The sequence below is a fragment of the Herpailurus yagouaroundi genome, unplaced genomic scaffold (assembly GCF_014898765.1).
Source record: "Herpailurus yagouaroundi ecotype Mexico unplaced genomic scaffold, PumYag 222, whole genome shotgun sequence".
Taxonomy (NCBI): domain Eukaryota; kingdom Metazoa; phylum Chordata; class Mammalia; order Carnivora; family Felidae; genus Herpailurus; species Herpailurus yagouaroundi.
In genome coordinates, this window is record NW_024412453.1 from 8133856 (window position 1) to 8157641 (window position 23786).

At 45.9% G+C, this 23786-nt stretch overlaps 1 protein-coding gene across 1 annotated transcript in view; it reads right to left on the reverse strand.

The window, feature by feature from the left end:
• Positions 1–15306: 15306 nt before the first annotated feature.
• Positions 15307–23786, reverse strand: part of ERCC4 (ERCC excision repair 4, endonuclease catalytic subunit) — a 34438-nt gene continuing 25958 nt past the window's right edge. The window contains exons 10-11 of the mRNA XM_040459004.1: positions 19916–20028; positions 15307–17600 (exon numbers count right to left, since the gene is read on the reverse strand). Of these exons, the coding sequence (XP_040314938.1) occupies positions 16867–17600; positions 19916–20028 (847 nt within the window). The 3' untranslated portion in view covers positions 15307–16866. The remainder of the gene's footprint in view (positions 17601–19915; positions 20029–23786) is intronic.

Consider the following 23786-nt stretch of genomic DNA (forward strand, 5'->3'; position numbering starts at 1 on the left):
TGGGTTCTGTGCTGACAGCTCAGAGCCTGGAACCTGCTTCGGATTCTGTGTCTCTCTCTCTCTCTGCCCCTTCCCCACTCGTGCTCTGTCTCTCTCTCTCTCTCAAGAATAAAATAAACATTAAAAAAAATTTTAATTGGGCAGAGTCAGAGGCTTAATATGAAGAATAATAAACCCAAGAGACTACGAAAAGGCTAGTTGGTCAAATAATTGGAGGCACTTTTGCTAATTTAATAAAAGATAAGGCAAGAACGTCTAGTAGTCCAACTCAATATATTCTTAAATTCTGGAAGCTTCAGCTAAAGTGGGGCACATTGTGAGCCTGGGTTGAACCTAACTGTCAGTCTACATTTGACTTGCCTGATGTTTAAAAACGTTGAATTCATTTTCAACATTTAAGATTCTTACAGATTTCACATTAGAAATGATCTTTGGCATACATTTTTTTTTTTTTTTTTTTTTTTTTTTTTAATCTGACCATCTGTCAACATGAGAGCTATTCCCCAAACAGCAAAAATTGGCTGGAGCCAAGTATGGACTTCCCCCTTGAGAAAAGATCTGTGTTCTGTTTGCCAAAGGCCTCAGTTTGGCCCAATTCACGCATTAATGTTACTTGCCTGGGCCCATGGGCATCTGAATTCTCCAACCCATGCTGGAGAATGGGTAAGAATAAGAAATAGAGAAATAGAGATAAGAAATAGAGAAAGGGGCATAAATATTGAAAAGGGGAAAAATTACCATTATTATTATTATTTTTTAAACCCACCCCAGCGCCTTCCTCTTGGGTGGGGTTGCAATTTTTTTTTAAGTTTATTTATCTTGAGAGTGAGAGAAAGAGAGAGAGAGAGAGAGAGAGTGCATGAGTAAGGGAGGGGCAGAGAGAGGGGGAGAGAGAATCCCAAGGAGGCTCCACACTCAGGGCAGAGAACAATACAGGGCTCAATGTTATGACCAACGTCAAGACCTGGCTGCTTAACTGATCGAGCCACCCAGGCACCCTACTATTATTATTTGTGAATGCAATGATGGCCTACCTGTATTATCCAAAGGAACCAGCCGAGAAAATGTTAAGATGAGTTAGAGCTCTGCGAGGTAGCCAGTTATAAAAGCCATAAACGTTAATGCCGCAGGATGATGAGAGGCCGGGGGGAGGAAAGGGAATATAATCACAGTCTGCAATGGCAACAAATAACTTTGAATTAACTTGGCAAGAAATGTGTCAAGGATTTATAGGACTCAAACCACCAAATCCTACCAAAGAACCAAAAAAAACCCGACTTCGACACAAGTAAAGTAAAACGAGCCATTTTCCCAACACTGTAAGGGTGTCTATAATCACCCAAAGAACATAAGTGTAACGTAATTCTAATAAAAATCAAAACATAACATTTGTTGGAAACTTGACCCCAAATGTCCATCCGGAAGGATAAGTGCTTACGGATGGCCAGTTAGCCAATAAAAATTCCAAAGAGCAGAATGTTAGGGAGGTATCTGTCCAAAAATGTATATCCAAACTTATTATGAAACGATAATTAAACTCACAAGGTCTTATATAGGCACAATCCTCATAACAGGAACAGAATTAGAAGCACAGACCATATTCAAATATAAACATAAATACAGGAGGACAAAGGTGCTAATTTGCACTAGCAAGTAAAGAAAATATTCTTTCAACAAATGGTGCTGGCAGCTGGCTAGCCATTTAGAACAAAGTTAGCTCCATCACCACCTGACATGAGTTGTCAATGGAACAGAGATGGAAATGTAAAGAAAGAGAGAAAGAGAGGAAGAGAAGAGGAAAGAGAAGAAGAAAGAAAAACAGAAAGACAGACAGAAAGAAAGAAGAATACCAGAAGCAAATTTAGGCTTTCAGTTGAAAAGCCTATATATTGGGATATATATTCTCCAATGAAAAGGGAATTTTGAAAATACTGAAAGATTTGACAACATAGGCAATTTTGAAAATCTGAAAGGCAAAAAAGCATAGAAAAAAGGACAAAAGACAAATTTAGAAAAATGTAAGCAACGCTCACGAACGTTAAAACCCTCCACAGATAGAACTTGCACAAATAAATAAGAGAAGAACATTTGATGGATAAAAGTGGGAATAGACACCAATACACAGTTCACACACACACACACACACACACACACACACACACACACACTCAAGAACAAATGGCCAGAAAACATGAAAAAACTGAACCTATCGTCACTGAAGAAATATGCACTAAGTAAAATGGCACTTGAACTTGGCGTAGTGATGATAAAAGGCACAACAATACTATTGTTAGTGAGGTTGTGGGAGAGAATAGGTCATCTTATATTCTGCTAATGTGAATATAAGTGAATAAAACTTTTTTGGAGAGCAATTCAGCTGTAAGTATCTTGAAGTAAAAACATGTTCTTACTCATTAGGAATTCCCACTTACAGAATTTATCCCGAGAACATGATCATGGATGTGTGCAAAGTTTTAGTGTAATTAAAAGATGCTCATTTCATCATTGCTTCTAATAGCGAGTAATTGGAAATGTAAGGGTCAACAGTATGGAACTGCTTTAATAATGCCCAAGGCTGAAAGGAGTGTGTGAGAGCACTAGCCAGCATCCATTAGGATTGGTTGGTGGCTGTGAGGCACACTTGGTGAATATTCTAGATTTTACCCCCAAAAGGAGATACTCTGTACCCCTCAGATCATGGTGTGGAAAAATGTTTCTTACACTGGGAAAATGGGATACGATGTTAAGCAAAATAACCAATCCCCCCCCCCCCCAAATAAAACCCTTAAAAAATAGCATCTACAAGAAGATTCCATTTTTAATGGAATATAATACATATGTAAGGAAAGATATAAAAAAGTCTAGAATACACATCAAAATGCTAGAAATCATAATTCTGGCTAGTCAAATGAGACATCATTTTGCCTACCCTTATTTTCTAGTAACTGCACAAGACTCTAAGTATAATTTTGTTAGCAGAAGTTCATTGTATTTTTTTTAATGTTTATTTATTCTTAGAAGACAGGGAGAGGGTGGGAGTGGGAGAGGGGCAAAGAGAGAGGGAAGACACAGAGAATCCCAAGCAGCCTCCGTGCTGTCAGTGCAAAGCCCGACGCGGAGCTCCGACTCAAGAACCGTGAGATCATGACCTGAGCTGAAGTCGGATGCTTGACCCACTGAACCACGCAGGTGCCCCTTAAAGGACTTCTTAAGTGAAAGGCATTAATTATAGAAGACTGATACAGTTTTCCTATTTTAAGAACTTGGATTCATCAAGAGATACCTTAAAGAAAGTGAAAAGATCTAAATTAAAAATTAATTAATTAATTAATTAATTAAAAAAAAAGAAAGTGAAAAGAAGTACAAAGGCTCAGCATGAGATTATATGAAGGGCTCCTTTAATGAGAAGAACGCATACAATGGTAGAAAAATAAGCGAAGAAATACGGATATTTCTCAGGAGATATGAGACATATTTGGCAGATCGCATAGTAGTTGAAAATGCCAGTCAGGACCCTATGAGGTTCTTTTTCATACACACTCCAGCAGTGACAGTCCAGTGTGTCAGGGAGGGTGTGGATCCACCCACTGGCATACACATTGCTGACACAAAGTGTGGGTCCGCACAACTTCAGTACACAGGTTGGCATTGTGCCCTAAAGCTGAGCATACATATACTGTCCGACGTGGCGGTTTTGCTCCGAGGTACGTACCCAAGAGGAATGTTGGTACCCGTGTAAGACCAGGTACGAGGATGTTCGTAAAAGAACTGTTTACAATATGGAGCATCGGTGCACAGTCCAAACGACGAGTACCGAGAGGATCGGTGGGGTCGACTGGGGTATATTCAGAGAATGCAATACCACAGAGAGGCCAGAAACAAGTGAACGACAGTAACATGCACAGCAGGTTGGATCTTACCAACATAGGTCCCACCAAGTTACATACGACATGGTATCTTTTTTTTTTTTTTTTAATGAAGTTAAGAATCACACACACACACCACACTTTCAGGAATACATATAATGCACATAAGAAATTTAGTTTAGTTCTGAAACTAAATTTAAGAAAAGCAAGGGAATACTGAACGCAGAAATCAGGATGAGGGTTCACTTTGGTTTCGGAGGAGCAGGGTCATAGAGTCGGGAGGGTGGACCTTATAGCGTTACACGTAGGTTATAATCTTCTCATCAAAGCTCTAGCATTTTGCAAGAGGGACGGTAGCTTCGTGAGTACTTTTCTGCATTATTAAGAATAACAGTCGGGGCGCCTGGGTGGTTCAGTCGGTTAAGTGTCCGACTTCAGCTCAGGTCATGATCTCACCACTGGTGAGTTCGAGCCCCACGTCGTCAGCTCTGGGCTGACAGCTCAGAGCCTGGAGCCTGTTTCCGATTCCGTGTGTGTGTGTGTGTGTGTGTGTGTGTGTGTGTGTCTCTCTCTGCCCTTCTCCCACTTACAATCTGTCTCTTTCTCTCAAAAACAAATAAACATTAAAAATAACAATCTAGGGGTGCCTGGGTGGTTCAGTCAGTTAAGCGTCCGACTTTGGCTCAGGTCATGATCTCGCGGTCCGTGAGTTCAAGCCCCGCGTCGGGCTCTTTGCTGACAGCTCAGAGCCTGGAGCCTGTTTCAGATTCTGTGCCTCCCTCTCTCTCTGCCCCTCCCCCGTTCATGCTCTGTCTCTCTCTGTCTCAAAAATAAGTAAATGTTAAAAAAAAAAATTTTTTTTTTTTTTAAATAACAACCTAAGTCAAAGCAAATTGTGCATGGATCGGTGGTGAGTGTGTCTCATAAACCAAGATTATGATTACTCCAATTCTGGGCAGCGAGAATCCAGTTAAGAAAAAAAGCCCCATCTATTTTAAACGAAAGTTAGAATGTGGTAAGAGAAACAAGATTATTAATTAGAGAAATCCCACGAAGCTTGGATGGGGATGACAGACTGAAGATGCCATTGGAAGGGAGAGAGCAAAGGCTAGGAGCACCTACTAAGAGCCGCATTACCAAGGTATCTTCTAAAGGGCCGTAAGGAGTAAAAGGTTAAATAGACCTACCTGGAGAACGTCTTTCCTTTTGTAACAATTCTCTCCCATTTCAAAAGTACCCTCTGGCACCACTCAGCGACACCAGTATCTAGCCGGAAAGATCCCGAACAACGCGGACGCGGATCCTTGGCTTTTCAAGACAACTGAAGTCTCTCGCCTGCTCGAAAGACCCGTCTCACGCTATCTCATTCCTACAAGGCATTAAATGCGAAATAAGGCCTTTTGCCTGGCAACGTGCCACGATGTATAGTCTTACCACTTCTGGAACCTGTGCTCCCCACAGCCCAGAACTCGGTAATGCATATCACAGCGCTTTGAAGGTTCGGTCATTTCCAGGCAACGAGCGGGTTTTTGTTTTTGTTTTTGTTTTTAATAAAAGTAACACTTTACCGTAATTCCATTGTTATAAATACAAAATCTGGCTCTGCTTTTTGGACTCCAAGACGGGGAAAAAACGTCTTGTAACTCCAGTCTATGGGTCACGTTCCACTTTCCTGGCACACAGTAGGCCCTTCAGGAACATTTGCTGAGGAAACTGGCATTGTTTGCCAAATCATAACATGAAGACCCTGGATGTCAAGAGAAAACACCTGTCGGGAGAAACATTCTTCCTACAGGTTGTATTTATCCAGCAAAAACAAAAACAAAAACAAAAAAGATCTAAAGGGGCGCCTGGGTGGCGCAGTCGGTTAAGCGTCCGACTTCAGCCAGGTCACGATCTCGCGGTCCGTGAGTTCGAGCCCCGCGTCGGGCTCTGGGCTGATGGCTCGGAGCCTGGAGCCTGTTTCCGATTCTGTGTCTCCCTCTCTCTCTGCCCCTCCCCCGTTCATGCTGTGTCTCTCTCTGTCCCAAAAATAAATAAAAAACGTTGAAAAAAAATTAAAAAAAAAAAAGATCTAAAAAGGTATGAACATATGTATGGGAGTATGGGATTATGGGAGTAAAACGAATTGTTGGAATTTGGTTCTGCCTTTGGAGATTAAGGACACACATAGCCATTATATGTGAGATCAGCTGCTGTGGGCAAAGACATACCTTCAAAGTATACACAGAATCCAGGGAGTCAGAAAATAACACACACACACATACCTGTCCACCACCCACGACCCCCACACACATACTCAAATGATCTCGTACACACTCATATGCACACACACACACACACACACACACACACACACACGACTCTCCCCGCCCCCCACAGTCTCTCACACACACATTTAGTGACAGCGACTGACTGAGAGATTAGAAAATGAAGACAACCCCCGCCAACGTTAATGACCCTTTTGTTAAAGATGACAGCCGGATCCCCCGACTTTGATGTGTAACCTGAATTTCTTCACCCAAAGACAGCAACAGGAACAGACGTACGGAAACGTGAAAGAAATAGGCAAGGCCTTTTCCTTAAGCAGTCAGAAGCAGGTATTTGCAAGATGAGTCACTTTTCCTGCCCACTTGAGAGCATAGTATCTGAAAGGAGAAAAATGTCAATTGCTTTTTGGAAGAAATTCATCAGTGAGCCCACGAGCAAACATGTGTCCCTATTTTCCTAACTGAGGTCGTCGGCTTTTATATCGGGGTCACCCCTCCTCTGCTCGCTGCTTTCTTTGGCTTCACCCCACCCGCCCGGCTACTTGGTTCTTTTCTACCATCTAAGCACATGCATGTTCGTTTCCCTCTGAATTCCCTGGTGCGCTGGCGGCCAAACGTTAGGTCATTCACGTGTGCGGGATCTGTCGGCACAGCCCGTCCTCGGAGCTCCCGACTGCAGTCATGCAGCGGGCCTGACCTGACTTGTATGGGCTGAAATATGAAGGCACCCAGGGCGTAAACAGCCTCCTGCGTTCTGCTGGCAGCCGGGGAGGCGGTGAGGGGCAGGTACATCGAGGGTGCTTATTTCTCCTTTTGCTCCCCGCCATCTGGCCCGACTCCAAATTTGTTGCCCGTGCTACCTCTCCCTACCGCCTTCCTTCGGGAGAAATAAATAACTCGCCTACCAACACACACTCTGAGGGTTGGGATCGGCCTACCAGCATGAGGTTCCGTTCAGGTGCGGGCACCCTGTCTGGGTTTGCGCCGAAATGCAAAGCAACAGAAGGGTACGGATAAGGGAATGAGGGGGTGTGCAGGCAGCTTCATGATAATTCACAATAAAAATGGGTTGGTCAGGGTTTTTTTTTTTTTTTTTCCCTCCTCACTAACTTGTTAACTGTATTTCTTCTTAAAAATCTTTGCAGTGAAGGGGCATCTGGGTGGCTCAGTCGGCTGAGCCTCTGACTTTTGGTTTCAGCTCAGGTCATAATCTCAAGGTTCCTGGGATCTAGCCCCCATGTAGGGCTCTGCGCCGACAGCGCAAGGCCTACTTGGGATTCTCTCTTTCCCTCTCTCTCTGCCCCTCCCCAGCTTGTGCACGCTCTCTCTCTTTCTCTCTCTCAAAATAAATAAATTAAAAAAAAAAAACTTAAAAAAAATCTTTGAGGTGTAGTTCACATACAATAAACTGCACATACTTAAGGTGCACCCTTGGATGATTTATTGGCAGGTGCGTATGTTGTGAAACCATTGCGGCCAGATTGCAAATGCTTCCATCATCAGCTCTAAATGGGTCCTTGTGCAGGCGGCCAGTTTTATTTGGAAGCCTTTTTGGTTTTTTGTGGGGGGAGCATTTGACCTCACCTAGAAGCCCAGGGCTCACTGTGGGGGGGGGGTCACTGATTGTATTTAAGAAATCACCTCTTCTGCAAGGGGGAAAAAAAAAATCCCTTCGACCCAACAAAAGACTTGCGACTTCCAGTGTGACTCACCCTCAGGCCTGGGGCACATACTCGGGCTCTGATAAGAGGCAGTCGATCTGTCCTCCGTTTGTTTATAATGAGTCATGCTGGAAACAGGCAGCTACTTTTCTTCTCTTCCATGTCACGGTTAGGCAAGAATCAGAGGCAGATACACCCCCATTCAAAGTGCGGTCGGCCTTAAAGCGTCCAGCGACTCCAGCGAAGCGGGTTTAAGGAGCTGTGACTCGATGGGGACCCCTACTGGTGGAGACAGGGAGCGCGGCGTCCCGGAGTTGAGGCCTTGCTTCCTTGCCCCACTCCAAGGACGGACAGATCCTGTAGGAAGTTACAGATTTGCAAGAGGAACGGGAAGGAAAGGCTGAGTTTTCTGTGCATCCTGCCCAACCCCCGATTATTAGTGACAGAGTCGGGCGTGAGTCACAACCTTCAGCCTATGCCCACACTGGAGCGATTAACCACATAATTGCTTCGGCGATGGACCTTCTTCCAGCTACAACCCCCATCCCTCCCACCCCCGTGGTCGGGCTCTAGGCCCTGAGCCAGCCGTCGTCAGCCGCATGAATTGTGAAGGCCCAGGTTCAAAAAAACCGAAGTTTCTATTATTCTTTTAGACAAGGCCTCCTCGGCCCCGATCGAAAATTCCTACACACAAGTCCTGATGGGGGGCACGCGGGATGTGTCAACCAGAATTAATGTCGCGATCAAATCAACATAAAGCAGATTTATCTGCTGTTTCCGTGTATTGCGGCAAAGCGCTGTTTGGGGAAGAAATCACCATAGCAACCCAGCCGCCCCAGTTACAGTAAAGCTCAGGGCGACCAAAATAAAAATCCTTCCCAGTCTTAGGATTGGCTAGGGAGAGCTACTGAACATCCACTTTGTTTGCAGACGACAGTAAGCCAGCATACATTCTGGTTTCATAGTTCACTGCAAGGGATGCTTTAAAGAATAATAAAACTCCACAGCCAGGTTACGAATGGAGGGGTTCTAGGCCATCCCCCCTGCCAGTTTAAACGCAAGCAGACCTCACTGCCAAACAGCAGCATTTTGTTGTTAAAACAGGTTTCAGAAAAGGGCTCATGGTGACTTCTTGTGGCCTGCCGGTTCCTTCCCAAGTTGGGGGTACACGGTACTGTAAATGTTAGTTTTGAAGACGAGGCAAATCAGGGGCGCCTGGGTGGCTCAGTCAGTTGAGTGTCTGACTCTTGATGTCGGCTCAGGTCATGATCCCGGGATGGTGGGATTGAGCCCTGCGTGGGGCTCTGTGCTGCGCATGGAACCTGCTTGGGATTTTCTCTCTCCCTCTCTCTCCCCCTCCCCTGCTTGTGCTTTCTCCCACTTTCTCTCTCTTTCTGCCCCCCTCCCCCCAAAGCAGCAGCAAATAGATACAAAAATGGGTTTTCTGTGGTTGTGAAAGGAAAAAAAGTAAAAATCACTTTTGTTTCCCTCCACCCTCAGGACCCCCAACGGTGGGTTTGGCTTCCACTAATGATCTGTTCTCTCTCTAGCATCTTCCTTTTTTTGCTTTTTGTTTTAATTTTTTTTTTTTAACGTTTATTCATTTTTTGGGAGACACAGAGAGACAGGGCGTGAGTGGGGGAAGGGCAGAGCGAAACGGAGACACAGAATCAGAAGCAAGCTCCGGGCTCTGAGCTGTCAGCACAGAGCCCGATGCGGGGCTCGAACTCACGGACCGCGAGATCATGACCTGAGACATCTTCCTTCTTTGGCTCCACTCCGCTCCTTTCTTCTGATCACCAACACACATGATCACCTTGGGAGTGCTGCTTGCCTGTCCTCCTTGTCTCCAGACTCCCCGTGCCCCCGTCTGGTGTGTGCCCTTGGGCTCCCAGGAACCCCTGCCCAGGATGCCCTCTCGTCACAGTGTGAGGCCACCAGCGCGTCCAAGCTCAGCTCCCAGCCCTGTGGGTCTCCCTTGAAGTTCTCTGCCGCTTTTGATTCTGGTGGCTGCTACACATTGAGGATCTTCTAAGAGTCTGCCTCCTCTGTGCTCTCACTCCCAAGATTTGGGCATTTTCTAATTTTCTCTTGCATCTTTCTCTGTGCTAACCATTTATCTGATGCCTTCGGTTCTCACTTCCGTGCAGAGGTCAACTGCACCTTGAATTGAGACTGTCTGCCTGTCGGCTATCTTGAAATCGACTTGGTCAAAACTGAACTTCGCTTTCTTTCCAACACAGTGGGGTCCTTCTGCAGACTCTTTGTTTCTGTTCACAGCATCATCGTTTTCTGAGCCTGGGACACCTGGGTGGCTCATTCGGTTGAGCATCTGACTCTTGGTTTAGGCACAGGTCATGATCTGGCGGTTCATGGGTTCGACTCCCGCACTGGCTTCTGTGCTGGCGGCATGGGGCCTGCTTGGGATTCAATCTCTCCCCTTCTCTCTGCCCCTCCCCTCCCCTGCTCTCACTCTCTCTCAAAATAAATAAATAAACTTTAATGACAACAACAACAAAAACCCCAGAACTTCATTTTCTTTCCAACACGGCTGGGTCCTCTTTGGTTCTGTTCACGGCATCATCGTTTTCTGAGCCTGGGCTTAAAGGCAAGTGTTTAGACTCCCTGGCGTTGACTTTCTTTGCCATTCCCCTTCGATGCCTATTCAATTTCTGTCCTTCTTTCCATTTCCAAAGCTACAATCTTCATTCTGGCTGTCATTCTCTATTGCTTGGGTTATTACAAAGCCTTCTGAATGGCCTTTCCACCTCCAGTCCTTCCTTCTAGGTAGAAAGGGGCCGCAGAAGGAAAGGGGGCCGTGGAGTTTGAGTCCCACCTCTGCCGCTTATTTCCTCTGTGACTTTCATTTCTTGCTCTCTCAATCTTACCGGCCCCATTACCAAAGCAGGGATGTTCCCTGCTTCAGGGCGTGAGGACGTACCTGGGGTAAAGTACCTAAAATATCTGGCACACTGTAAGTGCTCAATTAATATTTCCATTTCAAACTCGCTGCTCCCAGGCTGCAGTTGTAAGACAGACTTCTTCCTCACGCCCTTCCCTTATTTGAGCATTTCTTTTTCTACGAAAATAAGAACGCCTCGAGCCTAGCACTTGAGAACCCTATGGTATGTCTCCAGCGAATTGCCCCAACTCTGCCGTTCTCGACTCCTTCTTTTAAACACCACCATTTTCTCCATGTCTTTGCTAAAGCTCTTGCACGTGGACATGCATGCTCCGTCCTTCCCTCTGAGGCCATTCTAGATCCCTACAGCCAGATGCGGCATCTTCTCCTGACCTCCAAAGCACTTCTACTTCTCCTGTGCATCTGAATTATTTTAGTTGCTTGGGTTCTTTCTCTGACTTGCCTTCACTGCAAGGCTGAATGTCCCTTGATGGCATGTGCTGTTACGGCATCGAACCCAGAGCTGGCCCTCTGCCCTCTGCAGGAAACGCCTTACGCTGAAAACGAAAACAAACCTGCCCAGTCATGCTTCTCTTAGTCTACCGAAGTATCTTCTTCCCTGAGCTTCGGTTGGGCGTCCCCCTGCCCAGAAACAAAGTTGCACAGAGAAGCAAATCTCTCAGTGAAAGGCACGCACTGACACCAAATTCTGTTGGAAAAGGGTCCCCGAAGATCATCATCTTAAATATACTGCGCCGCCGCCGTTCCATCAGACCTGGTCTATTTACTGTTTTCATGAATCCCGGGAAACTCCCTTGGTGGAAATCACAAACTGATTTTGTTTACCTGTCTCCCAGGCCCTTGGGGAGCACTGTTCTTTTCATGTAGAAATATCTTTGTTGGGCAAATGGATCCTTGGGAATATCTAAAATTCCTCTTCTTTCTCATTCATGAATCAGTCTCCCGAACACTCATAGTCAGGGGCTATAGGGAAACAGAGCTGAGATGAAACATTCAGTTAAGCTTTTGTAAACAGAGAAACAGGGGTCCACAGAGCATCTTAAAATGAGTCTATAGTTCTTAAATTTGATCCACTTATAGTCTGTAGTATTAACATCTTAGTTATCAAACCACAGTTCTTAAACATATGCATATGTATATTACCCATCTTCTAGTTTACAAGGTGCAATTTGGGGATGACTGAGGCTGAAAACACGCTTTTATCATCATATGGAAGCTCATGTTGGCAACACCATTTGCAAAGCATGATTTTTTCAGAAAGTTAGAAACGTGGCTCTCATGCAAATAGAAACAACAAAACGGGTCAAAGATTTTATTAGATTCAATGCGCGAGGAAACCAGTTAGATGTTAAGACTGATTAGAAAGAAAATTAAAGACCCAGAGATTGGTAGCTGGTCAGATGAACGCGGAAATAAAGTTGCTAATGAACGTAGTACTGGTTCATGTCTCACCAGGCAATAACCTTGCAACACTACTCAACAGGAATCGCTTGTATTGCTTTCAGGTTTTCTACAAGTTAACCTCTAGTCTCATAAAGTTGTGAAATAGTAAGAGGTACGCAGCCATGGAAAATCAGATAATCCCCAGGGAGCATATGCGTCTGAACAACATCCAGCTCTTTTTTACTTTATTTTATTTATTTTTTAAGTAGGTTTCATGCCCCGCATGGAGCCCAACGTGGGGCTTGAACTCACAACCCCAAGATCTAGAGTGGAATGCTCCACTGACTAAGCCAGCCAGGAGCCCCGACATCATCCAGCTCAGTAATCTCTTTGACCTTTTTTCAAATTTTATATACTTGCTTTTGAAACTATTAACTAAGAGAGGCATGAAAACAAACCAATTTGCTTTCTCTGTGACATATTTGTAATGAAATATTTGAAAGTGGGCACAAACCTCTCTCCCCCCACCACTCATCAGCAATGTTTCAGCATGGGCTCTGGAGTCAGACTGTTTGGGTTCAAATCAAGGTTCCATCATTTACTGCTGGGTGACCCTGGGCAAATGACTTAACCTCTCTGCTCCTCAGTTCCCCCACCATAAAAGAGGCTTTTAAATAATAGCACCTTTGTCTTTGTGATGAAAAGAGATCATGCACAAGGGCTCAGTCAATGTGAATTGAATTATATCACTACTACTAAAAAAGGGTTAATTATTCTACCAGTCTTTATTCCAATATTAAAACATTTTGCAAAATAACCTGTCTTATGCCTTGTTACAAAGGGATCGGTTCTACATTTTAAGACGGAAATGAAAATAACGAAATCCTCAAGATGAGCCAATTAGTAAGCCAATTAAATAATAATTAAACATAAGAGGTTACAATAAATTCTAGATGTGTTGCAAGGATTATTTACTTTCAACTCTGACGCTGAAGGAACAAGAACTTATGAGTCAGGGGCGGCAGGAAATTAATCTCTCTGTTGAGTTAAGATGTTCCAGGCATTGTGCTTAGCACATATTCATTACACGTCAACAAACGAGTGTTTTCAGAAGAATACTTTTTCTCCCCCACTCCTTAAGGAAATACGCACAAAATAAAAGGCAGTAAGGAAAAATAACCGAAAAGAAAAATGTGCTGCAGCCTTAGAAAGTGGGTTTGTCACGCAAGTCAAACGCAGAAGCTGGGGTCTGCAATCATTTATTGTGCACAACAAAAAAGAAAGCACGTTACATATTGTCTTCCTTTCTGATTATAGTTACCAACATGTTGGTAAAAACGACCCGTTGGGAACACATGTCCTTTCACTATACATTGTTATTTTTATTTTGCCCACAGAATGCTGAGGAAAACACTGAATAAATACACATTTTATTAAACACACACACACACACACACACACGCCTCTTGTTACAAATTGATATGAATCAGTCTCCCTTTTGGCTTACATAACCTTAAATTAAAAAAAAAAAAAAAAACAGCAGGGGTGTGACCCACTAAAAACCTGTGGATAAAGACGGTTAAGTACTGAAGTTCAGAATTGGGCAGGAAGTAGCAATAAACCAAAATAGAAAGCAAAATAATTAAGAAAAATGACAACTCGTGTTGAAGTCTGGATACATTTGAATGTATTCAAGACTGAGAAAAGAACTTTCCTAAACTGCTGGGTTTTAGGAGGATGTTTCTGGGCTAAACTGAACACAAAAGAGAAGTTCCCTAAAGAAATTTTCTGAGCCAGAGGAAAATCAAATTATGCTTGAAAAACAAAAGCAAAGACTAACAACACTCTTGTCTCTCTGCCCCCACCCACTTCTTTGGACTGACTTCGGGGTAGGCTTTCTTGCTGGAGGCCATTTATTAATTCTATATTCTGTTACCTCAACACAACCAAATCTAGACTTAACCCTCTGTGTCCCGATGGGTGCATGGATGGGACAATTATTTTCAGTGAAAGTGCTCTCTCTTCCATTTCATACGTGCTGATTTTTTTTATGCAAAAAAGCTCAAAAAACAGTATAATGCTGATCTCAGGTTTTTAAAAAAGGTTTGGAAAAAAGCTAAGCGTGAGTTCATAAGTGAAGTAGATCTTTACTATTTTGCAAGGAAAAAAAAGGCAAAGGTAACAATATGATGCTGGAAAACAAAGCGATACGTTAGTTTTGCAAATTCATGCATTAGTCCTTTGCCAAGAGTCTCAGGTTGTAAAAATGTGTCAAAGAATGTGATAAAAGTGAATACACGATGGTTGTACTGAAGGCTCCCCACAACTGGACACACATTAAGATGTATTTCCTTAGTGGGAACGGGAAGTGGCAGCGGGAGACTTGTGTCTACAACGAGCACGTTGGAGTTCATTAGAAACTATCGTCCATAAATTAAATACACGTGAGGCAGCACGCCTGCCTGTCTTCAAGGGTCCGGTAGGTTCAACAGCAAATGACAGAATCAGAGCAGGGAGACAAGAGCGCCCTGAATACAATTAAGACTTATCTATGTGGTACTAGATAACAAGGGCTGTTTAAAATGGTAGATTTGGACTAGGGCTTATTTCTGAAGACTTCTATCGGAGGGAAACCCACATCAAAAAATGTGCTATGTTCGGATTTGCCTTTTATGTAATGGAAGAACAAAATACGGCAGGTGGGATTACACACGAAGAAAACAAAAATAGCAATTTCATCTGCCACAAGCAGAAGAGCTAGAACTGGGTGAAGAAAAATTGTTAATAGCCATTTCCATTTGGGGCAGGATGTCTATTTTAATGTACTTTTAACTCTGACTGGACTCTTAAATACAAAATGTTCTCAACATTTTGTGTTCTATTCTCAAGGGTGTATATTTATTTTAATGTTCATTAATTTTTCAGAGACAGAGAGACAGACACAGTGTGAGCAGGGGAGGGGCAGAGAGTGAGGGAGCCACAGAATATGAAGCAGGCTCCAGGCTGTTAGGTGTCAGCCCAGAGCCCAACCCGGGGCTTGAACTCAAGGACCGCGAGATCATGACCTGAGTCAAAGTCGATCGCTTAACCAAGTGAGCCACCCAGGTGCCCCTCAAGGGTGTATTTTTAACTCTGGGGGAAAAAAATGAGTAGCCCAACTATTTATTCTACCTTAAACTAATTTTTGTTTCCTGTCGTCTTCTCCATTCCTCAGATCACTGTACACAGTTCCGTGTAATGACACGGTTCCTTGATATCTCTCAATTCATTCTTGTCCTACCCTGGCAGAGAGTTGGAAATCCACGTCTGCTTTAACCTTATCAACAAGTGTTAACATATGATATGGAGGGATCAAGACGTCAATATGAGTGGAAAGGCCGGTGCAAAGAACGTCTGTGGAGGCTAAGACCACTCTCTGTTCTGTGCTCCCGCGTCCACTCTGAGTTCAAACACTGTGACAAACGAAAACATGGCCGACGCGGAAAACGCAAAACTGTGCGGCGTGGCTGACGGCACTGCTGTCTACATCCGCATCAGCTCTTGAGGTAGAAAATTTACTACTCGTTACTAGATGTGTGAATAATACCTTAGTAAAGCTGAAATAGAAAAGTTTAGAAACTGCACAAAGATGCTATGAATGTCCTGTATGTGCACGTCAGTATAAAGCTAACCTAAGTCAATCGGAAGGTTTGAGAAGGAGATGGCTTTGTGAATTTTTAAGTGTGTGAATTTCTCTAGAATTCTTAGATATTCTATGCGCTGATCTTCCATTTACTTGTACTTCTTTTATCTCCACTGCAAGAAGGAAAACCCAATCTTAAAGACTCGGGGGGCCACCCGTTTGCTTGTCCATGAGTCCTCACACAGACGCCAGCGAGCACGCTGGCCCAGGGACACGAAGCGGGGAGCAGAGGGTGGGCTGACGCTGCGTGTGGAGAGGATCTGGCGCTGGTGGTCTCAGGCGTGTGGGGAGAGGCTTGGGGGGGGGGGAAGAGGAAGTCTTAAGAGACTCTAACGAGCCCTTTGGGCTTAGAGTTCTCTGAGACTCAGGAGGTGAGATGTCTGCACAACGGCGCGTCCTCAGCGCTCCTTCACCATCAAATTCTGGAAACAGGGAACAATTCATCTCACGTTTAAAAGCTGCTGGCTTTGCACAATCGAGTTCTGGTACGCGTCACACACATTCGGGGGCTGAGGAACCAGCTAGTTTCACGGGGCGCCATCTTACGTCTTACGTCAGTACGAGGAAGTCCCCGTGGGTTTTTCTTAAAGGGGGAAGCGCGCATTTGCGGAAAAGAGGGTGAGAACTGGCAAGGAATGGCAGACAAGGTTCCTTCTCGGCGTGCCGGGGGCCCGTCCTGAACAAAGAGGGCAGGGACATGATGGTGTGTCTTATCGGCCTGCGTGGGAAACATAAACTGCTGCTCGCGTCAAGAGCGGCCTCCTACAAGCCCCCACGAGACGCCTCGCCTGATTCTGACTCCTGACCGAAGAGCGGGACACGCTGCCCTGCCTCTGGCCCTGACGGCGCAGGCGCAGGGAGGGAGGCGGGCCGGCATGGGAAGGTTAAAATCAGTGCCTAAACACAAAGTCCAGAGGGGCATCTGGGCTTGTGGTCCGCTGACCCCAGAAGCGGACTGCGCGGTCGTTAGGTGCCGAAGAGAGCGGAATTCTCAGCTCGTGATTCATCTCGGTCTGTTCATTCCGGTACAGGGTGGCTGGAAATCACAGTCACGGGATAAGAAAACGGCCGCCGCCCTCGTTCACTTTCTCATTTTGCCTTTACACACAAACTCGGCATAAGGGGTGTGGATGAAGTCATAGAGCTGCTTCGCGTTCGAGGCGTTGCCCAAAATACCCGCCAGCTTGTCTTGCGACAGGCTGGCCAGCTCTGCGATGTTCTTGACGTGGTGCATCAAAGCGCGACAGTTTTTGGCATTTACCCCTGGCATTTTCAACAAGAAGTCCTGGGGACCCGGATTATACTTTTCTGACTCCGGGAGGGTTTCCGAATCCGCCGTGACGGCCATGGCCGTGGCCGCGTCGGGCTGCGGCTTGTTCTGTTTCAGCTCCTCGAACAGCTCGGCGGTGGCGTGGGGGGAGGGGCACCAGAGAAGCCGGAGTCTGGGGAAGTGAAGCGTGAGGAGGGTGAGCTTGGAACTGACGTCATTGCCGGAGATCTCCTGGTGGAAGGCACCTCGGGAAGTGAGCGAGAAGGGCTTGCTGGGGTCGAACTCGATCAGGAGCACCGGGCGCTTGTAGTAGCGGGACATGGAGATACACTGGCCGTAGAGGCGGCCGTTGTTTAAAGAGCCAATCAAATCGCTGATGCTCTTGCGCTCCACGCACATTTCGGGAGTCAGAATGTAGTCTCCGACCTCCAGCGTCACCGGTTCAATGTCAATGCCCCGACGGTGGATCAGGGATGGGAGTTCGCTGCGGAACTCACGCATATCCACAACTATACTTTGCTGGGTACCGTTCTGCTCCTGGCCACCTGTTAACAAAAGGTGGCACGGTAAGTGATGTCACTGAGGAAGAAGTGTCAAGGACGAAGCAGAACAACTAACGTTTAAAATCTGGGTTGCTGCTGCTAACCTCGGATCCGCTGTCATATAATAACCCATGCTTATTCCTCCTTTTTCTCTCTTTTCAGAAAGGTCTGTTTACAGAGTCACTAAAGGCGATTTTCTCTTAAACTGAACAGAGTTAAAAGGAAAAGTCACAAATGACTCCCGAACACCAGCGTTCACTGTTGCCTTCTCTCTGGCCCTCTAAGAACCGTCCCTGATGGTTGCACACGGCCCCACTCTACTCCTGATTCCCACGGCAGAGCCAGAGTCCGGCACATACTAGATGCCTAAAAAGGCTCGCTGAGTAAACCGCCTTATAAGCTGCTGTGAGAACCTTTGGAGCTGTTAGTGCTTGTCCCAGTGAGTCCGGAGGCGGGAAAATGGAAGAAGGTGGGAAAAACCGTAAGCCGGTAGACCAGAACCTCTCACACTTGAATGTGCACAGAACAGCCTGGGAGCAAGTTAAAGGCAGTTCTGTGTTCAGAGGGTCTGGGGTAGGGCCCAAGACACCGTGTTTCTAATGAGATCGCAGGTGGGTGCTAAGGATGCTGGCTGAAGGACTACACCCGGAAGGACCAGGGGCTGCTGTAGGCAGAATGGTGGCCCCTTTAAGATGCCCGCATCCTAATCCCAGGAATGTGTAAATATATTACTTTACGTGACAAAGGGGACTTTGCACATGTGACTAAATTAAGGATCTCAAGATTGGGAGATTATTCTGGATTACCCAGGCCCACCTCAAGGGTCCTTACAAGTGAAACAGGGAAGCAGGAAGGTCAGGGTCAGAGGCGCTGTCTTTGAAGGTGGAGGAAGGGCCAGGAGCCAAGGAGCACAGGTGCCTCTAGAAGGTGGAAAAGGCAAGGAGATGGGGTCTCCCCTGGAGCCTGTGGGAGGGGCACAGCTGGCTTATACTTTGGTTTTAGCCCAGTGAAACCCATTTGGCCTCCAGAATTTGAAGAAAATAATCACAAGATAATAAATATGTATGTTTCGGGGGCACCTGGGTGGCTCAGTCAATTAAGCGTCTGACTTCGGCACAGGTCATGATCTCACAGTTTAGGGGTTTGAGCCCCACATTGGGCTCTGTGCTGACGGCTCAGAGCCTGGACCCTGCTTCCGATTGTGTCTCCCTCTCTCTCTGCAACACGCCCCCACTTGTGCGCCCGCTCTCTCTCTCTCTCTCAAAAATAAATAAACATTCAAAAAAATGTATACTGTTTCAAGCCACTGGATTTGTGGCAAGTTGTTATGGCAGCTGGAGGGCCTGGAGGACTGAACTCAGAAGGACGGACTTCTGTAAACGGCGTTCTGCATGGCGTCTACGTGCTCAAATCTCACTTCCTTCGTATGGCTGATGTTCGGTAGTTCTGCGTGAAATGTCAGCAGCCAATCTGAGTCAACGAGAATCTTCTTCAAAAAAGACATAGATGCTCTGAGGCCAAGTTTCCCAAAGTAGGGTCTTGGGATCACTCCTATCAGGAGGCCCCGAGAGGCCGATCCCATTCCAGACTCACTGAGTCAGAATTTCCATGGAGGGGGGCCTGTGGATCCGCAGTTTTGACAAGCCTCTGGGGTTATTCCCGAGGACCCTGACGTCTGGAGTCCTGCTGCTCTAAGCAATCTCGCTCTGGACGCTAAGTCAACTCAGTCATATTGCTTTCCTCATGCCACCTGGCTGGCAGCAGCCACCGCCAGGGGGAAACGGGGACTTGGGGAGGGGGACAGGGTTATTCCTGGGTCACACCGCGCTCGGAATTCGGCAGCTTTTGCTGGCATGCCACAGTGCAGACCGCAATGAGGGCGCCACACACCCGGGATCGGGAGACGTGCCAAGAGGCAACGCGCGGACACAGGAAGAGAAGTGGGGACGTGCCCCGCACAGCTCCTGCCTACCTGTGAGGTAAACCGGCTTCTCTGGGCGAAGGTAAGAACCTAATTGCCACTTGTACAGGTTCCTTGAGTTCTGTATCTCAGCCAATCACATTTGCGAGCAATGCCGGGGCGTGACGGATTCCGAGGTTGGGGCGCCTGGAGCACCAGCCCCCTTATTTTACAGATGAGCAGCCAACGGCCCGGGAGGGACACATGGTTAGCGAACGTCAGCGCGGGCACCGGGTATGGGAGCAGGCAGCCACCTGTACGAGGTTGCTGAGAAAAACCTCACCTCTGCGGAGAAGCTCTGGAAACCCACAGCCTCCTTTACAGGCGACGGGGGTGCCCGGCAAAGGGCAGGACTCACCTGCTTTCCTCGTGTCAGTGGGCGAGCCTGTGGACGCGGAGCCTCTCACCAGGTCCAGGTTCCCCTCATCTCTCCCTTCCCTCCCTTCAGGCACAACCATGCTAGCCTTCTCCCTGGGGCGGAAGATATTTTAGACATTTGTTTCAACTAATTTCAAAATTCCAGATTTTAAATTTCCATACATTATAAGAAAACGATCTGCGCGACTATAGTGGCAAAGAGAACACAAGAAATATGTTAGACCAGCAAGCACAGCAAATACACACGGATGAACGACGGGCAAAGGAAGGAGAAAAGAGTTTCTTGGTTGGGTGCTACTTCTGATCTTCCGGAGTCACAAAATCTGTTGTTTAGTTTCCATTCTGTGCGTCCTTCAAGCACTTTGACACATGAAATAAGCATGCAAAAATGCCACAGACAGATGGAGATTTTTTATAAAGATGTGCTAATGCGTTTCTGAGCGTTAAAAATGATGCAAGCCACTTATATTCCAATACTCTCAGGGTAAATCATAGGTAGAAATGTTAAAAATCAGTGATTAAGAAAATGAAAGCACAGATGATACAACTTTGATTTAAAAAAACAGGTGGGAGCCCTATTAAACACTTGGAATTTTACAAGACAATCCAGAGTAATACAAATTTCCAACAGAGATTCAACACAAAGATCGACGTCTCAGGTGAGACAACAGAGCAGCACGGATTCATTCACTCGTGCATTTGCTGAAAAACCTTTCCGGAGTGCTCCTCCCTGCTGTGCTAGGTGCTTCGGATTTAAATATGGTTACACAACAAATCCTGTCTTCGAGGTAGCTCAGTATCTCACAGCTGGTCGACGGACAGGACCGAACTATCATAACTAAGGTTTGTGGTCGGGAACTACAATCCTCAATGACCAAAGAAAGAGCGGACCAGGCTTGCCACAGTCGTATTTTTCAGAACCAATGAAGTTGGTTATAGTCAATTCATGAGCCGGCAAGCGCTGTGTGTCTGACTGGTGCCGGGAACGGCAGAAAGGATGCACAAAGCCGGGTCTCCTCCCTCGTAGAAACGGAGTCGAGAAAACAGAGCGAGGGTGAAACAACAGCGGCACTGACCAACGGCGGTCACAGAGCGCGGCGTAAGGTGAAACAGAAGGGGGATATTTAGTACTCACTAATAATTTCAGGAAGGGCTGAAGCAACAAAGATTTTCCAGTTAAAGGAAATAAAACCAGATGGACCGATTTTGCGACCAACTCTGGATAAGTGATGTTTTAGCCACTACGAGATACCACCAAAGAACAGAAATTACGATTTTAAGTCCTATATGTACCCTTTGAAACAATATACAAAGTTATTATTAGTACAACGTTTTATAGCTAAATGGCCCACGGGGGCGGCCACAGTACCAGTCCCATTTTTCCTGTTTTTCTCAAAATCAGTGTCCACCGTGGCCCTGCTGAAATCGGCTTGGCAGTGGCCGCGGCCCCAACAGCCACTCATTACGGATCCGTGACACCCGCTAGACTCTAGTTGAGGACAAAGAGCAATCTATTCAGAGAAATAATTGCTCGTTGACTTCTTTTTCTTTAACATTTGGGATTAATATTAGGGATTTTTTTTTTTCTTTATTTCCACTTACTTTACTGGTTACGCTACTTATCACACATGGGGGCATCCCAATTTTCTGATTAATTTGTAGTCTGTGAGCGGCGTAGTGGGTTAGCGTACGAACCTGTATTTTGTGGAATCGGAAACCACTCACTGGCTGTGTGGTCTCAGGCAAGCAGTTTAATGGCTCTGTGCCTCAATTTCATCTGTAAAATGGGGACAATAATAAAACCTACCCTAAAAGAGGCACGTTAGGAGGATTATCCAATACATGTAAAGTACTCAGAATAGCGCTTGGCATATAAAAAGCATTATAAAAGGTTAGTTGTTATTATAATTCTACTTTTCTTATAATGTGGTAAGTTCACCCCTTAATTATCCATGATAATGCTAAAACACTGGAGATTTGCCTTCAAAGGATTCCACGAGGGTTTCAATGAATAAAACAGCCAGTTTACCGTGAAATGTTGCACAGCATAACAGCAAATGGAATCTGAGAAAAGATAAGCTCCTGAAATGAAGCCTGGATTGGGAGGAAAATCAGAAGTCTCCCTCAAATGAACAGAAATCTGCCATAATTATAAACGTTCACTCCTTCGCCTTCAACATTTAGCATGATTACCCAAGTTCCATATGACAGAAAATAATTACAAGTGCAGACCCCTCTTCCCACTTAATCTAAAGTACTGAGGTTCCTTATTTTTACTTCAGCATCTTTAATGATATTTGAATAGCTTGTATAACGTGATGATGTTAGGGAGGAGGTGCTGAACCGTAAGTCTCTTCCAACGGGCACGCATTCTGGCCTTCATGCTAACTCACTTTGGGATCGCGAGCTATTCAAATAACCTCACCCCCGCCTTTGCAAAGCAGTGACCTCTCCAAACTATGTCTACTCGGAACGTTACGGCCAATCTTTCTACCCGGGGAGCGTTTTATTATCAATACTTAGGAGTGCCATTTTTTTTTTTTTTTTTTTTCTCCTGTCATTGGTAACCCACTGATCTTGCCCAGACAAGCCATCTGTTCAGTGCCAGTTTGCGGGATTCATTCCTTTCTGGTTGTTTTAAATAGTAGCACTGCTTTTATTCTTACGACATCACCCACGGAGGTCCTGGCAAAAGCACATTGTCTTTTTCTCACATTAAATTTCTCAGTACGGGCTCAGTGCAAATGCTCTTTCAGCACCACACCTCATATATATTTTCCTTTTCAAAACAAACACTTCTCAAATTCCCCAAGTTTTCTGGGAAAGTAAACATCTTGAGAGTCTAGATGGTGTAACTTCCTGATTGCTGTGTAATATGGGAAGATCTAACTTCTAATAAGTAGACAACCACCATTGAGTTAGGAGATTAGGCTGGACCACAGATAAAATTACATTAAACTCTGATATGGAAATGATCATGTAGACGGAAAGGCAGGGGACAGTCCGTATTCCAGATTCTGCCGGCTGGTTTCTAGGACATGCCAGGCTTACCCACAGCTTATCACCGAGCCATGTGATGTGGAGGCTCGCTCCAAAATACGAATGGCCCGGGGTCCCCGGCAGCTTGCTACAATCTACTAAAAGGACTCTTTTCTAGATGAGGTTCCCTGATGTGTTCGACAAGAGGCAGCCTGGAGCACAAAACCTCACCTGCTCAGGCCTTCTCCCCCCCACATCCCACCAGGCTCCTTTGGCTACGCCGCTGCAGGAAAGGCCCAGTCTCCCGAGGACTGGCCCTTGACCAGCTTCTGGGAGTTGAGCTCTGAACCCTTGCAATCGTCTGCCTCATCAAGGGTTTTGCACGCCAGAGGCCTGGGGCTACCTGGCCCCGGTCTGATCAGATGCTTTATGCTAACCTGATGTGGCGTAAATACCTGCTCTTGCTCTGGGGGGCTGGAGAACTACAATCACGATGGGTACTCTGTGCTCACGTGACTGATCCCCAGTAAAAACTCGGGGCCCCAAGGCTCTGGTCAGCTTCCCCGTTGACAACCCTTAGCACGTGCTGTCACTCACCGCAGCTGGGAGGATGAAGCACATACATCTGTGTGACTCCACGGGGAGAGGACACCTGGGGGTTCCACCTGGTTTTTCCTGGACTGTGCCGCATGGGTTCTTACCCTCTGCTAATTTTAATCTGTATCCTTTTGCTGTAATAAACCATGACTGGGAGTATACCAGTGTTTTCTGGCTCTCGTGGGTCCTCCGGGTCGATCCCCAATCTCAGGAGGGTCTCGCGGACCTTCACAGGAACGCCAGTAACCTAATCTGAATGGTCTTAGCTCTACGTG